A 17,659-nucleotide genomic window follows, 5' to 3' on the forward strand; every position below is an offset into this window, starting at 1 on the left:
AGTAGTTCACAGATATATCTACAAACTGGAAGTTAAACGGTGTTCGTAGGTGAAAGCATGACGACACAGTACAGCGTTGAAAATGGTAATTTGGAGGCTTTTTTGAGGCTTTCTTTCGACCCGACTCCATTCATTCCTATGGGTTTTTTGGGGGTGGTTTTTCGCTAATTTTGTTGCCATGGTAACTCGAAATCCCAATAAAAGTAGTAGCACACTATTCCCGACCGAGTCGCACGTTTTGATACCTATGTTGTGGGGGTGCACGCTACGGTTCGGGCCGCATTGAGCGTCAAACAATTAAGAATATTAATAACTAGAAAAATTTCAGAAGAAATTTAGCAAGGCGCCTGCCACTTGGTGCGTATCGTGCCGTCAGAAATAGCAACAGGAAGTAACACAGCAAATTTCAGCTTCCTACGGTCTTCACAGCCCCCGCAGCGGCCGTTGAAAGGTGCCATGCTAAGTCAATGGACCTCCTAGGAGCCTCTTGCTAGCAGCGTTGTCATGGAGACTCACTGAAAGCTACAGCCCTCTCTGTCTGTAAAGGCAGAAGAACTCTGGCTAAGCAGCTGTTGGTAGGACCTTCCTAAAGCTATTTCCGGTTAGCAACATGCTAACGGTTAGCCGCTAGCATGGCTGTGTTCAGTATAACCGGGTGATGTTACTCTGTTAGTTTGGTTGAAATCCTGTACTGAGAAGTGCCTAAAAAGGGAGAAAATCCTAAAATTCACCAAATCTGTCAAGCAGAAGTTTGTACAGGCTTCCTAGAGCTACTTCCGGTTAGCAACATGCTAACCGTTAGCCGCTAACATGGTTGTGTCTGGTATCATCGGGTGATTGTACTCTGTCACTTTGGTCCAAATCCTGTACTGGGAAGTGCCTCAAATAGGGAGAAACTACATTGTTTATAACGTTGCCATGGTAACTCAAAATGGCGCGTGGTAACTCAAAATGGCGGGTGGTACGAAAAAATACTTCATTGGATCAGCAGACATGTTTTAATATACACACTGTGGGGATTATAATACAAAACTCTTAGTCTCCCAAGCCGGGAATCGATCCCACAACCTCTTGCATGCAAAGCCTGCACTTTCCATTTGAGCTATACTGTAGCACCATATATGGGCATGCATTACTGGGACCATAAGGGGTTTGGTCCCCCATTGAAAAGCATTGGATGTTTGACACCTCATAGCTTGGAGATGCTTTATGCGACGTAGCCCAAATTTCTTGTGGAGCTTTCTCTCTAAAGGAAGAACAAACTATGTGAAGCAGAAGTTGGTGAGACCTTCCTAGAGCTACTTCCGGTTAGCAACATGCTATCCGTTAGCCGCTAACAAGGTTGTGTTCAGTATCACCGGGTGATTGTACTCTGTCAGTTTGGTCCAAATCCTGTACTGGGAAGTGCCTCAAATAGGGGTGCCAATACTTAATGTCACCAAACGTGACCAATCTTCATGGGTCATATTGGCCTCCTTTAGCAACTCAGCCTCACTACATCTGGGCCCAGAACTCAACATTTGACCAAAATGATGTGTAGCACCATTTCCCACAGGTGGGTGGTGCTGTATTGGCCAATTGAGTCGTGTCTGGGAATCATGCCAGGTCCTGTTGGAAGCAAAGGCCCAGTAGGAAAGCATGTGACATCCAAAATGGCACAGAAAACTGACACAAGGCTGAAAGTCACTTTAAAATTTTAAAATGTTAAGAGGAAGTGACTGTGCGAATTTCAGATTTCTACATTAATCACAGCCGCTGCAGCTGGCGTCGAAAGTTGCCATTCTATCTCAATGGAACGTCTCCCACTGGCCCTCAGAGTTCCGTCGTCATGGAAACTCACTGACACAGCTGCAGCGGGCCAGTCTAAAAAAGTGCAGACACTTGGTGTCCAAGTCTGCCTATTGGATTATAATGGAGAACTTTGCCTCGAACAACGCACGATTTCTCCGGAACCGTAAATGGTAGAGACGTAATTTTTTCTGTGTTTATTTCGTAAAGGATAGGGGAAGAAGACTTGCTATCGGTTTTTGCTGGAAAAAGTTTAATAAAGGCGTAAAAAATTATGATCTAAAGGACATTTTTATGAAATTTCAGAAATCCTCTGAAAATGATCCCGAACAAATCGCTCTGGCTAAAAAAGTATAAGAGATATCAAAATAATTCATTCACTGTGAGTATCAGCAGGCTTTTGATGACCATGTAGCTCATTTTCATATTTTTACAAAAATCGGTGTAGGCACAGCGACGATGTAAAAAAGTGGATGATGTGGGAAAATGCAGCTCCAAAGCGATTTCAGGATTTTGCACATTCGCTACTCCCGAACAAATTGTTCCTGTGGAAAAACCGTAACAGTTATCCACAAAATTCATTTTTCTTGAGTGCCAGAAGGGTTGGGACATTCATGTGTGAAAGTCTCATGTCTGTACATAAAACGGTTTAGGAGTAGCGACGATGCGAAAACATGTGATGTTTTGGATTTTTAGACGTCATTTTTCAAAACCGCTCCATAGGAAATGAATGGGGGAGGTTTCGGGTTTGTGTCGGTCTGAGGTGATTTGCGAAAAATCTATAAATGCCACATGAATGAGGGTTACATTTCCCGAATCCTGACAAAAATACCTACGTTTTGATGTATAATTTGTCTACGTAGAGTGAAAATTGAGCGAGTAAGGTCAAGTTGTTCGGAGTTTTGAAATCTTTAAAAAAGCTAGAGTGGGCCACTCTAGCGGTTGGAGAATTCCGTCATTGACTTTCATTGTAAACGATGATTTTGCTGATTTTTGGACATGAGCTTTGAGGAGTACCTGTGAGGAGACGATAAAAGATTTCCACATCCCGTTTTCACTTCTGAATAGTTCACAGATATATCTACAAACTGGAAGTTAAACGGTGTTCGTAGGTGAAAGCATGACGACACAGTACAGCGTTGAAATTGGTCATTTGGAGGCTTTTTTGAGGCTTTCTTTCTACCCGACTCCATTCATTCCTATGGGGGTTTTTGGGGGGTGTTTTCGCTAATTTTGTCGCCATGGTAACTCGAAACCCCAATAAAAGTAGTAGCACACATTTCGTAATCGAGTCGCAGGTTTTGATACCTATATTGTGGGGGTGCACGCTATGGTTCGGGCCGCATTAGCCGTGACGGAATAATAATAAAGAATAATAAATAAGCCTTTTAGAGGTGAATAGTAATAGGTGCCTCCATGCATTTGCATGGGAGGCAGTGCTGTGCGTCGCACAGCACTGCCTCCTCATTGCAAATGCTATGGCAGGCGCCTAACTAGAAAAATTTCTGAAGAAATTTAGCAAGGCGCCTGCCACTTGGTGCGTACCGTACCGTCAGAAATAGCAACAGCAAGCAACACTACAAATTTCAGCTTCCTACGGCCTTCACAGCCCCCGCAGCGGCCGTCGAAAGGTGCCATGTTAAGTCAATGGACCCCCTAGGAGCCTCTTGCTAGCAGCGTTGTCATGGAGACTCACTGACAGCTGCAGCCCTCTCTGTCTGTAAAGGCAGAAGAACTCTGGCTAAGCAGCTGTTGGTAGGACCTTCCTAAAGCTATTTCCGGTTAGCAACATGCTAACGGTTAGCCGCTAGCATGGCTGTGTTCAGTATCACCGGGTGATGTTACTCTTTTAGGTTGGTTGAAATCCTGTACTGAGAAATGCCTAAAATGGGAGACAATCCTAAAATTCACCAAATCTGTCAAGCAGAAGTTTGTACAGGCTTCCTAGAGCTACTTCCTGTTAGCAACATGCTAACCGTTAGCCGCTAACATGGTTGTGTTTGGTATCACTGGGTGAGTGTACTCTGTTAGTTTGGTCCAAATCCTGTACTGGGATGAGCCTCAAATAGGGAGAAAAAACGTTGTTTATAACGTTGCCATGGTAACTCAAAATGGCAGGTGGTACAAAAAATACTTCATGGGATCAGCACACATGTTTTAATATACACACTGTGGGGATTATAATACAAAACCCTAAGTCTCCCACGCCGGGTTTCGATCCCACGACCTCTTGCATGCAAAGCCTGCCCTCTGCCTCTGAGCTATACTGTAGCGCCATATATGGGCATGCATTATTGGGCTGATAAGGGGTTTGGTCTCCCATTGAAAAGCATTGGATGTTTGACACTTTGTAGCTTGGAGATGCTTTATGCCACGTAGCCCAAATTTCTTGCGGAGCTTTCTCCCTAAAGTAAGAACAGTTTCTGTGAAGCAGAAGTTGGTGAGACCTTCCTAGAGCTACTTCCGGTTAGCAACATGCTATCCGTTAGCCGCTAACAAGGTTGTGTTCAGTATCACCGGGTGATTGTACTCTGTCAGTTTGGTCCAAATCCTGTACTGGGAAGTGCCTCAAATAGGGGTGCCAATACTTAATGTCACCAAACGTGACCAAAGTTCATGGGTCAGATTGGCCTCCTTTAGAAACTCAGCCTCACCACATCTGGGCCCAGAACTCAACATTTGACCAAAATGACGTGTAGCACCATTTCTCACATGTGGGTGGTGCTGTATTGGCCAATTGGGTCGTGTCTGGGCATCATGCCAGGTCCTGTTGGAAGCAAAGGCCCATTCCTGGCTGAAAGTCACATGAAAATTTTAAAATGTTAAGAGGAAGTGACTGTGCGAATTTCAGATTTCTACATTAATCACAGCCGCTGCAGCTGGCGTCGAAAGTTGCCATTCTATCTCAATGGAACGTCTCCCACTGGCCCTCAGAGTTCCGTCGTCATGGAAACTCACTGACACAGCTGCAGTCTAAAAAAGTGCAGACACTTGGTGTCCAAGTCTGCCTATTGGATTATAATGGAGAACTTTGCCTCGAACAACGCACGATTTCTCCGGAACCGTAAATGGTAGAGACGTAATTTTTTCTGTGTTTATTTTGTAAAGGATAGGGGAAGAAGACTTGCTATCGGTTTTTGCTGGAAAAAGTTTAATAAAGGCGTAAAAAATTATGATCTAAAGGACATTTTTATGAAATTTCAGAAATCCTCTGAAAAGGATCCCGAACAAATCGCTCTGGCTAAAAAAGTATAAGAGATATCAAAATAATTCTTTCACTGTGAGTATCAGCAGGCTTTTGATGACCATGTAGCTCATTTTCATATTTTTTAAAAAATCGGTGTAGACACAGCGACGATGTAAAAAAGTGGTTGATGTGGTAAAATGCAGCTCCAAAGCGTTTTTAGGATTTTGCACATTCGCTACTCCCGAACAAATTGTTCCTGCGGGAAAACCGTAACAGTTATCCACAAAATTCCTTTTTTGTGAGTGCCAGAAGGGTTGGGACATTCATGTGTGAAAGTCTCATGTCTGTACATAAAACGGTTTAGGAGTAGCGACGATGCGAAAACATGTGATGTTTTGGATTTTTAGACGTCATTTTTCAAAACCGCTCCATAGGAAATGAATGGGGGAGGTTTCGGGTTTGTGTCGGTCTGAGGTGATTTGCGAAAAATCTATAAAGGCCACACCAATGAGGGTTACATTTCCCGAATCCTGACAAAAATACCTACGTTTTGATGTATAATTTGTCTATGTAGAGTGAAAATTGAGCGAGTAAGGTCAAGTTGTTCGGAGTTTTGAAATCTTTAAAAAAGCTAGAGTGGCCCACTCTAGCGGTTGGAGAATTCCGTCATTGACTTTCATTGTAAACGATGATTTCACTGATTTTCGGACATGAGCTTTGAGGAGTATTTGTGAGGAGACGATAACAGATATCCACATCCCGTTTTCACTTCTGAGTAGTTCACAGAAATATCTACAAACTGGAAGTTAAATGGTGTTCGTAGGTGGAAGCATGACGATACAGTACAGCGTTGAAAATGGTCATTTGGAGGCTTTTTTGAGGCTTTCTTTCGAGCCGACTCCATTCATTCCTATGGGTTTTTTGGGGGTGGTTTTTCGCTAATTTTGTTGCCATGGTAACTCGAAATCCCAATAAAAGTAGTAGCACACTATTCCCGACCGAGTCGCACGTTTTGATACCTATGTTGTGGGGGTGCACGCTACGGTTCGGGCCGCATTGAGCGTCAAACAATTAAGAATATTAATAATAATAATAAGATAGAGACGCGTTTAGAGGTGAATAGTAATAGGTGCCTCCATGCATTTGCATGGGAGGCAGTGCTGTGCTTCGCACAGCACTGCCTCCTCATTGCAAATGCTATGGCAGGCGCCTAATAAATAGTCCGTTTAGAGGTGAATAGTAATAGGTGCCTCCATGCATTTGCATGGGAGGCAGTGCTGTGCGTCGCACAGCACTGCCTCCTCATTGCAAATGCTATGGCAGGCGCCTAACTAGAAAAATTTCTGAAGAAATTTAGCAAGGCGCCTGCCACTTGGTGCGTACCGTACCGTCAGAAATAGCAACAGCAAGCAACACTACAAATTTCAGCTTCCTACGGCCTTCACAGCCCCCGCAGCGGCCGTCGAAAGGTGCCATGTTAAGTCAATGGACCCCCTAGGAGCCTCTTGCTAGCAGCGTTGTCATGGAGACTCACTGACAGCTGCAGCCCTCTCTGTCTGTAAAGGCAGAAGAACTCTGGCTAAGCAGCTGTTGGTAGGACCTTCCTAAAGCTATTTCCGGTTAGCAACATGCTAACGGTTAGCCGCTAGCATGGCTGTGTTCAGTATCACCGGGTGATGTTACTCTTTTAGGTTGGTTGAAATCCTGTACTGAGAAATGCCTAAAATGGGAGACAATCCTAAAATTCACCAAATCTGTCAAGCAGAAGTTTGTACAGGCTTCCTAGAGCTACTTCCTGTTAGCAACATGCTAACCGTTAGCCGCTAACATGGTTGTGTTTGGTATCACTGGGTGAGTGTACTCTGTTAGTTTGGTCCAAATCCTGTACTGGGATGAGCCTCAAATAGGGAGAAAAAACGTTGTTTATAACGTTGCCATGGTAACTCAAAATGGCAGGTGGTACAAAAAATACTTCATGGGATCAGCACACATGTTTTAATATACACACTGTGGGGATTATAATACAAAACCCTAAGTCTCCCACGCCGGGTTTCGATCCCACGACCTCTTGCATTGCGCCTGCTGTCTCCCGATCTACGAGCAAAGTAAGCCCAAAGTAAGCCCAAAAGTAAGCCCACTCCAGCCAATCGCAGCGCGCCCTCTGCCGGCGCTCGGCCAATCACCTGCCCCCGCTGGTGGGCTTACATTTGACCAATCGCCTTCCAGCACCCGGATCCCTCATAAGCGCTCGGAGGAAGACGCTCCGCAGTCATCTTTACGTTGACAACTGTCTGGACTACTTTGACGAGCGGTAAGTTTAAAATATATATCAATATTCTCTCTTTGTTTATTACAACTACCGAGCATGCTGCAAAGACGGCAGATTGATACGAACTCTTTCTGTTACCGTCTCGGTTTTAGCCGTTGTGTCTGTCGCTAGCTTGTACAGCGACCGTCAAGCTTTTTTCACACAGTAATAATAATATTTTACATGAATGTGATCAAGTTTGCATTTTGATCACACTTGATCGCGCTGTTCTGCTGCTGTTATAACCCGCTGCTGTAATAACCTGCGCTTCGCGGAGGTTGTGCGCGCCGGTCGCCCCACTTAAAACCGGCCCGTTTAGCGCTATTCAGATTAGTTATGACTTTCATACAGTAATAATAATATTTTACATGAATGTGATCACGTTTGCATCTTGATCACACTTGATCGCGCTGTGCTGCTGCTGTAATAATGCGCGCTTCGCGGAGGTTGTGCGCGCCGGCCGCCCCGCTTTAGCGCTATTCAGATTACAGTTATGATCATCACTTTATGAATGATCATAAGTGCGGGTTTTCTTTGATTTTTGTCTACCTCCCGCCAAGAAAATAAATTGAAATTACACTTGGTATTATAGCAACAACATTATACGAACAAGTAACACGATTATATTAACAAGTGTTGATTCATTTTTGATAGAATTATTATTAATATATCCTAATTTTATTTTACTTAATTCCCGCCTAAAATAGCGCGGTTTTAAAAACAAATGGAAATTACACTTGATATAATATTGTTACTACAACACCAACAAGTCTTATTTTTGTCTTTAATACATTTATTGCAAAAAAGTTTATTATAAATTATTTTTTTTTAAAATTCCCGCCTAAAACAATGCGCTTTATTTGCAGTATAGTACAATTTTTGATACCTGGTGATGCTTTATAGCATCAGTAAATGGTAAATAAATGCTGCTGCTCATTTGTAAGTTCTTTAAATGCTGATTGTAAAAATTGACATAAAAATCCAGAGTAATGATCGTGCAATATTTCAAATGATATTTCTACCAGTCACATTGTGCTTATGCTGCTCTCCTTTTAGATCATGTATGCGTATCCCGTGTTCCGTAAAACTCCTCAGGGTCGACTCCTGATGGGGCCGACTGAGGAGGCAAATAGGAGTACGGTGGTGGTGGCCGGGAGGGCCCGGCGTAAGGAGGAGGTTCTGGCCGAGGCCACTGCCTTTGTGAGGCAGAACGGAGGGGATCCTGGTGACCAGTTCCTGGTTCTGGCTCATTGTAAGATCCAGTTTGGAAAACACCAGAACCAGAGGTTCCGCTGGCTGCTGGAGAACTCCCTGGGTTACGCGGTGTACCTGGTCAGCAGCATCATGGGGGAGGAGGAGAGGGACAACCCCCTGTCGGCCAGCAAACACCTGTTCCTCAGGTACACCTCCCAGATCAGGGAGATAGGGGAGGCTGTGGAGGTGTATCGGAAGAAACAGGCCTTGCTCCAGGAGGCCCAGAGGAGCGGTGACTCTGGGTGTTTGATGGTGGAGTTTGGCGACTTCAAGGGCAGGTCCATGAAGGAGGTGTATGAGGACCCAGGCAAGGAGGCCCAGGCTCTCGTCACCTACCTGAAGACAGCAAAGGCCAGGCCCAACACCAACATGGCCCTTTTCAAGGACTATGTGCTGAAGAGGCAGGCTTCAGCTGTAGCCCACCTGCCCACTGTGACCGCTCCTTCCTCCTCCTCCTCCGCTGCTGCTCCACCTGCTGCTGCTCGACCTGCTGCCACTCAGAGCAGGCCCCTGACGGCTGCCGGCGTTAACGCTCTGCTGGCACGTGGGAAGCATTTGTCTCCGTCACAGTTGGCACGAAAAATTGTTTCTCCAGCCAAACCCTGTAAGTACTGTGGTGATTTTCATGTTGTATATGTCATATATTTAAAAAAATAAATATATATATATATATATATATAAATAAAAATTAAAATACTTCTGACAGCTCCAGTGCCACGTGTCCCCTCTCCATCTACATCCGCTGCCCGCAGACAGCTCTTTAACTGTGGTGAGCATCATTATCACACATGCAGATACTGGATGTTGGCGACGTGTGCTCACTTTATTATTTTACAGACGCTGTTGGTGCTGCTGGGGATTTTTTTAAGGAGCAGGACGACCAGGAGATGGTGACTGTGGCCTCGCAAGCTGAGGAAAAACTACCTCAAGGTATGTGAATCAGAAACGTTTCACAAAGTAATGTGTGTTTATAAGTATTTTTAAATGACCCAACATGTTCTTTTATCTTATTGCACAGAGAATTAGCACTGATCCCAGTGTCAGTCTACACTCACTCTTCAAAGCAAAAAGGGTATTTAAAGGTGTATGTTTATTTCATTTTATCCCGATCAGCGACAAAAGCTCCTTGTTGTCGTCTCACATGTCCCCTGCTCCCCCCCTGGATTAAGTGGCTGCACAATGTTGTAGTTAGAGGTGCTCCTAGTGTTGCTGTTGCTTTGTTTCACACTTGGCTCATCCCAGCTCACTTTTCTTCTTGTATCTGACCTAATGGTGCATGGGTGAAAATCAGAATGCTTTTCACTGACTCCTTCCATAACTTCACCGTCTCATCATCATATTGTCTCTCTCCTAACCATCATGCTTTGCACTAAACGTTGTAGCTTTGTAGCTGTCTGGTAGTGCTGAAAAAGAAAGGCTGCGACAGTCTGTGCCTAACAACAAACTAATTGGAACTTTTTCCACTCCAGCCTCAAGAGGCCCTGCTCCTCCTGCTCCTGCTGCTCCTGCTCCTGCTCTTGCTCCTCCAGCGCTGTGGACTCCTGGCCCCGTGTTCCAGCCCCCTGCAGAGCTTCCTGGACACTGGAAGGAGCATCTTCCATCTTTCCAGCAGGACTGGATCCGGAAGGCTTTATTCAGGGCTAACCCTAAAACAGGGAAGCCAGAGCTGGTGCCACAGCTCACCTTCTGGTGGTACCCTCCCCAGCCTCCGACCACCTTCACCCAGCCTCCTGCCTCTCCTGATCTCTTCTTCTGCCGCCCTTTGTTTCTCTGGATGCCTCTGAAGATGTGGTCCATTCCACTCATCTGTGTCCAGCCAGCTTGCAATAGTCACAGGCTGACTGCAGCTGGCCTGTACAGCACTGTGCGCAAGGTGCTGGACATAGATGGGTGGTATGATATGGCCACAGAGTATCTAGAGTGCAAAGGGTGTAAGAAGAAGTATCCGGCCTGGTCAGAGGACATCCTGGGACAGCTGGACATGGGACACCGCAGGAAATTCCCCGCCCTTCTGACATACAGGCATGACACATTAATGATAACAGCAACGTTCTATAATATGCTTGTGCTGCACTAAACTAAATGGTGGAAAATGTCCTGCATCCCTTTAATAAACACTGAGCAGAGCTATTTTCCTGTCTGTACCGTAGGTACTCATGCGACTACAGAGTGGTCATCCTGATGCGGGAGAGAACTCAGGGCAACAGCGTCACGCAGCTTCACAAGAAGCTGCAAGAGGAGCACAGTGCAGCATGGACCCGGCGCACGCTGGAGTACTTTGCTGCCTGTGAGCCCTTCACTGACTCCTGTCTGGTCGAGCCGCCTGTGTTCTCTGCCCCCCCCGCCCCTCCCGGCCCTCCCTAAACCCAAGTGGCTTCTGGCTGTGTACGCCAGGGACGTCCTGTCACGGCTGCCTGAGGTAAAGGCCAGAATAACCTCTGTGTTTTGCTCCGTGCTCAAGATGGACTCCACCAAAAAGGTAAAAACAATCAAATGTGAATGACTGTAATTGCTTTTATTTATCTATCTATCTAGATAGATAGATAGACATGTGTATGTGTGTTTATTTTACTGTTTGTTCTTTTTTTTTTTTTTTTTTTTTTTTACATAGGTTACCAAGAAACTGGCCGGTGCAGCTGCCAACACAGCTGGGTGGTGCACCAATGTGGGCAACGAGCACGGCCAGGTTCTGGTGTCAGTCCTGACAGCAGCAGAGGGCCATGGACTGTGGCCCATGGCGGCTGGTCTTATGAGGCGCTACAGGGAGGCAGGAGTGGCACCTCCTGCCATAATGTATGTGGACAGAGACTGCTGCAGCCCCCACGGACAGTCACAGGTCAGGGCCATGTTCGCTGAGTGGAGGGAGCTTCAGGTGCGCCTGGACATCTGGCACTTCATGCGGCGTTTTGCAGCAGGAGTCACCACTGAGGCTCATCAGCTGTATGGAGTATTCATGGCTGGACTGTCCAGGTAAAGTCTTCATCTTGTTTGTATATTTATTGTCTAAAGTCTAAGTCTAACAGAGAACATGAACTCTGTCCAGGTGCATCTTTGAGCTGGATCCAGCTGATGTTGCTGCTCTTAGGCTGGCCAAGCAGGGGCAGCTTCTGGCCCAGGGAGTTGGTCCAGTCTCTGAGAAGGCCCTGGACCAGATGATCACCAGGAGGGAGTTGGCTCTTCATTGCCGCAAGAGGACCAGGGGAGCAGAGGAGACCGCCAGGAGGATCAAGGCCCTGGTCGATGAGATGGACAGTGAGAAGGGGAGGGACACTCTGGGAGTGCCCCTGGTGGACCACGAGCGCATTCAGCAGGTCTGGAAGGACCAGCAGAGACACATCACCTGTATTCAGGACCCAGAGGGCTTCTCTCTGTACCTGAAGACAGGCACACTGAAAAAAGGTGGTGTGGACCTCTGCTGCTACCGCTGTGCTCGTGGCTCCACCTCCTTGGAGTCCTTCCACCTCCATCTAAATCGGTTCATCCCAGGTGGCTGATTTTATCTTTTAATGTTTTTGTTGTTGTTTTAAACGCAGAGAGTAAAAGTCATCTTCTTGGTTTCCCCTGCAGGGACCAGTGCCAGCGACGCCCACTTCCAGGCCTACCTTCTGGAGGGTCTGATGCGCTGGAACCAGGACCGCATGGAGGAAGCTGTGAGAGGAAGCTGTGAGCTGAGGATTTACAGCAGCGCTGAGAGGGAGGCCATGGACCGACTCAGCCGCAAGATCCTCAAGAGGCCCTTGGACGAGCGCTACCAGCCTCCTGGGTCATATACAGGCAAGAATGATTAACCTTAGCTCAGACGTGTTGGCAGAAGAAAAAACTGTTCTAGTGGTTTCTCTGGAGATGCATCCATGGTTTTCTGATGCCGACGTCTTTCCACCAACCAACACTGACATGCAGCGCTAAAAGGAATCCTCCATTTTAAAAGCACAGAAACCAAAGCAACACATTTAGTGGTAAAATATGTTTTTATTCTTCCTGATGAATAAACAAAGTCTAAAGCAGGTCAGAGACTGAAAGAGCCTGGAGTTTCATCACTTTCTACTTTCACTTTTATTACTTTTTACTTTCCACCACTATGGAGTGCATGTTTGAATACTTCCTTAGTTCACATTCTTGACTAATAATCTGTATTCTGCATTCTTCTACAGGGGAGCTTCTTGGCATGGAGTACCTTTACAGTCAGTCTGGTCGTTCGCTGACTGTAATGGACAACCCAGAGGAAGAGGATCGGCTGGTGGAGCTGATGGATGATGAGGCGGTGCGCGATGAAGGCTTTGTGGAGGAAGAACCCGAGGACCTGACCGTGCCCGTCCTCTTTGCTCCAGAACACAGCAGCGTCCAGCAGGCCTCCAGCCCCTCTTCCTCTGCACCGTCCACATCCAGCCGAGGAGATCCATGTCAGCTCCTCAACCAGAGTCCTCTGCCTCCTCCTGTGCCGTCTCCCCTGCAGCGCTCTGTCCAGCCTCCTCTACAGCCTCCTCTACAGCCTCCTCCTGTGCAGCGCCCTGCTGATCCTCCTCTGCCTCCTCCTCTGCCTCCTCCTCTGCCTCCTCCCCTGCAGCGCCCTGTCCAGCCAACTGGAGCCTCTGGTCCTGCAGCATCAGCTGGGTCCAGCGTTGCAGACCAGGCCCCTGTGAGTAGACGACACGTTAGCTTCAGTGCAACATCACTGAGATTTTACATACTGTAATGTATTTTGTATTTTAATACTTCCTTGCAGGCTGCAGTCCTCGGACCTGACGGCATCCCAGGCTGGGATAAGGTCCAGGACTTGGCCGAGTACCTGGTGTCCCTGCGTCAGGCGCTCTATCTGGACGAGCAGCAGGTCACAGAGACCATCCGTCTGTGGACCGCTCTGCCTGAAGGGGACAAGAGGCGGATCAATTATCAGCCCAGGCACCAAGACAAGCTGGCCCACGGCCGCTTTAAGGCCCCCAGGAATACGGGCGTCACCCCGGGTGTGGACAGCGTCAAGAGGTGCCTGATTGGTCATCCAGGGGGACCGGCTCAGTGGCCCAGCACCAGTCGTCTGGTTGAGGCTCTGTGCATTAAGTTGTGTTCATTGCACAAGTCTCCAACTAAGAAGGATGGAGTGCGGCTTCCTCGGTGGACCAAGGTGCTCACGGACTACCACCACATCCGCGACCTGGTGCTGGACTGCCACCCCCTGATGGAGGCCACCTCACTTCAGCTTTTTGTCCTCAACCAGAGGACTCTGACACAGTGGTAAGCACAATGTTTTTTTTTTTTACTTGGACATTTGAAATAAAAGTATTGCAGTTAATTGTTATGGTAACAATTTTCCGGCTGCAGGTTTAATCGAAGGGAGAGCAGCCAGGAGATCAGTGTCCTCACCCAGGGCCTTGCTGCAGAGGACCACATCGTTGTGGCCAGCTCACAGCTGCCTCCTCCGCGGGAGAAGCTGGAAGAAGTGCCGTCCCCATCAGGACTCCAGCATGAGTTTTCCCTCCCGCCGAACAGAGCAGGACAGGCTCCTAAGCTGCGGCCAGGCAGACGACCTGCTAGTGCCACCGTCGTGCAGCCCGTCACCCCAGCAGCTCCTCTTCCTGTCCCAGCTCAGCTTGTTTTATTGAACCCTGGGTCGACAGTGATGGCAGCAGGTCATCAAAGGGCTGCTCCTCCCCTGGCTCCTTATTTAACACCTGCCACACAGGCGGCTCCTGCACCCACTGCTCCTGCGTCTCTGTCCCGCTTCACTGAGAGGAACAGGCGACGCAGGGCAGAAGAGGAGGCCACCGGGAGCCAGAAAAGAAAGTACGTGCGAGAAGTGGCTTTTAACAAATGCAGCAAATGTGGGCAGCCAAAAACTAAAGAGTTTGGCCACAGCCGCTTCGGCAGCGCCACTTTCTGCCCCAGTGCTTCAGAGGGCAAATCCTTGGAGCAGTGGCTGGTAGAACAGCGGCAGCTGAAGAAACCGGGAAACCCACCCTGATAATGATGATGATGATAATAGTAATAATAATAATAATAGTAATAATAATAATGATGATGATAATGATAATGATGATAATAATAATGATGATGATGATGATGATGATAGTGATGATGATGATAATAATAGTAATAATAATTATGACACTAAAAATACACATTATTATTATTATTATTATTAACAATACAAATAAACACCAATGAAATCAATCAATCAAAATATATACCAACAAAACCAATAACATGTAAATAACTATATATATATATATATATACGCACATTTAAATATATATATTTATATGTATATACACGCACATTTAAATATATATATGTAAGTTACCTTTTAAGCTACGTTTTATATTTTTGTATTCTGCTGTTTTTTAATTTATATTACTGAATACTGTTATTATATTATCTGTTATAATAGTATTTATATTATATTGTTTATAAATGGAAGTGTGTTGTGTCTTGCACTTTGTTTTGTGAATAAATGCTGTTGACAGATTCTGATTAGTTGTGTTGCTTTTAATTGCCTTTCACTGTGGTGTGAAATGTTTCTGCCAGAGCTGCTGTCAATCACAGCAGCTTGTCTTTGAACAAAAGGCTCCTGCTGAGGGTCACAGGGGTGTCAGGGCAGGTGGCTGCTCATCACAGCAACTTTGATGTCCCCTGGGTGAATTTATGACTGCTGGTCAAGGTACTGGGCTTAAACAGTCAAAACAAGTTTACAGTATTATATAGATGTTTATTGTCAAACAAAAATTATGTCTCTTTATTAAATTATTTTGATTTTATTTACATATACCTGGATTTATATTATTACTCATTTAAAAGGGGCCTTTTTTTACCTCATTTGAGCTCAACTGCACTTGCTATATGTTATATACAATAAACCATAACTATTAACTCCTATGAGGGACTATATTAACCGGCGGAGGAACTGAAAAGTGGCAGATAAAACCAAGGTCGCCGGATCGACTCCACCTTGGGTCGCATCTCATAAATAAACAATTTTAAACCTGGTAACTACGATATGCTAAAATGTCACCCGAGATTCCTCGGTTCACTACCCCGCAAAAACTCGCTCCGTTTTGCGCGATTAGCGTCTCTTTTCTCTGTGTGCAGGGGCGCAAAGATTGGGCCCCAGCTTTTGCGCAGCCTGCCCTCTGCCTCTGAGCTATACTGTAGCGCCATATATGGGCATGCATTATTGGGCTGATAAGGGGTTTGGTCTCCCATTGAAAAGCATTGGATGTTTGACACTTTGTAGCTTGGAGATGCTTTATGCCACGTAGCCCAAATTTCTTGCGGAGCTTTCTCCCTAAAGTAAGAACAGTTTCTGTGAAGCAGAAGTTGGTGAGACCTTCATAGAGCTACTTCCGGTTAGCAACATGCTAACAGTTAGCCGCTAACAAGGTTGTGTTCAGTATCACCGGGTGATTGTACTCTGTCAGTTTGGTCCAAATCCTGTACTGGGAAGTGCCTCAAATAGGGGTGCCAATACTTAATGTCACCAAACGTGACCAAAGTTCATGGGTCAGATTGGCCTCCTTTAGAAACTCAGCCTCACCACATCTGGGCCCAGAACTCAACATTTGACCAAAATGACGTGTAGCACCATTTCTCACATGTGGGTGGTGCTGTATTGGCCAATTGGGTCGTGTCTGGGCATCATGCCAGGTCCTGTTGGAAGCAAAGGCCCATTCCTGGCTGAAAGTCACATGAAAATTTTAAAATGTTAAGAGGAAGTGACTGTGCGAATTTCAGATTTCTACATTAATCACAGCCGCTGCAGCTGGCGTCGAAAGTTGCCATTCTATCTCAATGGAACGTCTCCCACTGGCCCTCAGAGTTCCGTCGTCATGGAAACTCACTGACACAGCTGCAGTCTAAAAAAGTGCAGACACTTGGTGTCCAAGTCTGCCTATTGGATTATAATGGAGAACTTTGCCTCGAACAACGCACGATTTCTCCGGAACCGTAAATGGTAGAGACGTAATTTTTTCTGTGTTTATTTCGTAAAGGATAGGGGAAGAAGACTTGCTATCGGTTTTTGCTGGAAAAAGTTTAATAAAGGCGTAAAAAATTATGATCTAAAGGACATTTTTATGAAATTTCAGAAATCCTCTGAAAAGGATCCCGAACAAATCGCTCTGGCTAAAAAAGTATAAGAGATATCAAAATAATTCTTTCACTGTGAGTATCAGCAGGCTTTTGATGACCATGTAGCTCATTTTCATATTTTTTAAAAAATCGGTGTAGACACAGCGACGATGTAAAAAAGTGGTTGATGTGGTAAAATGCAGCTCCAAAGCGTTTTTAGGATTTTGCACATTCGCTACTTCCCGAACAAATTGTTCCTGCGGGAAAACCGTAACAGTTATCCACAAAATTCCTTTTTTGTGAGTGCCAGAAGGGTTGGGACATTCATGTGTGAAAGTCTCATGTCTGTACATAAAACGGTTTAGGAGTAGCGACGATGCGAAAACATGTGATGTTTTGGATTTTTAGACGTCATTTTTCAAAACCGCTCCATAGGAAATGAATGGGGGAGGTTTCGGGTTTGTGTCGGTCTGAGGTGATTTGCGAAAAATCTATAAAGGCCACACCAATGAGGGTTACATTTCCCGAATCCTGACAAAAATACCTACGTTTTGATGTATAATTTGTCTACGTAGAGTGAAAATTGAGCGAGTAAGGTCAAGTTGTTCGGAGTTTTGAAATCTTTAAAAAAGCTAGAGTGGCCCACTCTAGCGGTTGGAGAATTCCGTCATTGACTTTCATTGTAAACGATGATTTCACTGATTTTCGGACATGAGCTTTGAGGAGTATTTGTGAGGAGACGATAACAGATATCCACATCCCGTTTTCACTTCTGAGTAGTTCACAGAAATATCTACAAACTGGAAGTTAAATGGTGTTCGTAGGTGGAAGCATGACGATACAGTACAGCGTTGAAAATGGTCATTTGGAGGCTTTTTTGAGGCTTTCTTTCGAGCCGACTCCATTCATTCCTATGGGTTTTTTGGGGGTGGTTTTTCGCTAATTTTGTTGCCATGGTAACTCGAAATCCCAATAAATGTAGTAGCACACATCTCGTAATCGAGCCGCAGGTTTTGATACCTATATTGTGGGGGTCCACGCTACGGTTCGGGCCGCATTAATCG

The 17,659-nt window shown here is 45.8% G+C and overlaps 2 protein-coding genes across 3 annotated transcripts; both read left to right on the forward strand.

Annotated features, from left to right (window-relative positions):
- Positions 1-7,056: 7,056 nt before the first annotated feature.
- LOC118562012 lies at positions 7,057-10,982 on the forward strand. Its single transcript, XM_036134307.1, has 6 exons — positions 7,057-7,286; positions 8,340-9,141; positions 9,244-9,306; positions 9,375-9,467; positions 10,007-10,559; positions 10,688-10,982. Exons 2-6 carry the CDS (start codon positions 8,343-8,345, stop codon positions 10,899-10,901), a joined length of 1,722 nt encoding a protein of 573 aa, XP_035990200.1. The 5' UTR covers positions 7,057-7,286; positions 8,340-8,342; the 3' UTR covers positions 10,902-10,982.
- LOC118562011 lies at positions 10,942-14,503 on the forward strand. Of its 2 annotated transcripts, XM_036134304.1 has the most exons (8): positions 10,942-11,016; positions 11,149-11,507; positions 11,581-11,677; positions 11,768-12,023; positions 12,105-12,311; positions 12,689-13,173; positions 13,261-13,766; positions 13,854-14,503. In XM_036134304.1, the coding sequence occupies exons 1-8, from the start codon at positions 10,999-11,001 to the stop codon at positions 14,491-14,493; spliced, it is 2,568 nt and encodes an 855-aa protein (XP_035990197.1). In that variant the 5' UTR covers positions 10,942-10,998; the 3' UTR covers positions 14,494-14,503. The 2 variants fall into 2 exon arrangements, with proteins under 2 accessions (XP_035990197.1, XP_035990196.1); XM_036134303.1 differs by having other exon boundaries at positions 11,581-12,023.
- Positions 14,504-17,659: the final 3,156 nt, after the last annotated feature.

The sequence above is a fragment of the Fundulus heteroclitus genome, unplaced genomic scaffold, assembly GCF_011125445.2.
Source record: "Fundulus heteroclitus isolate FHET01 unplaced genomic scaffold, MU-UCD_Fhet_4.1 scaffold_79, whole genome shotgun sequence".
Classification (NCBI taxonomy): domain Eukaryota; kingdom Metazoa; phylum Chordata; class Actinopteri; order Cyprinodontiformes; family Fundulidae; genus Fundulus; species Fundulus heteroclitus.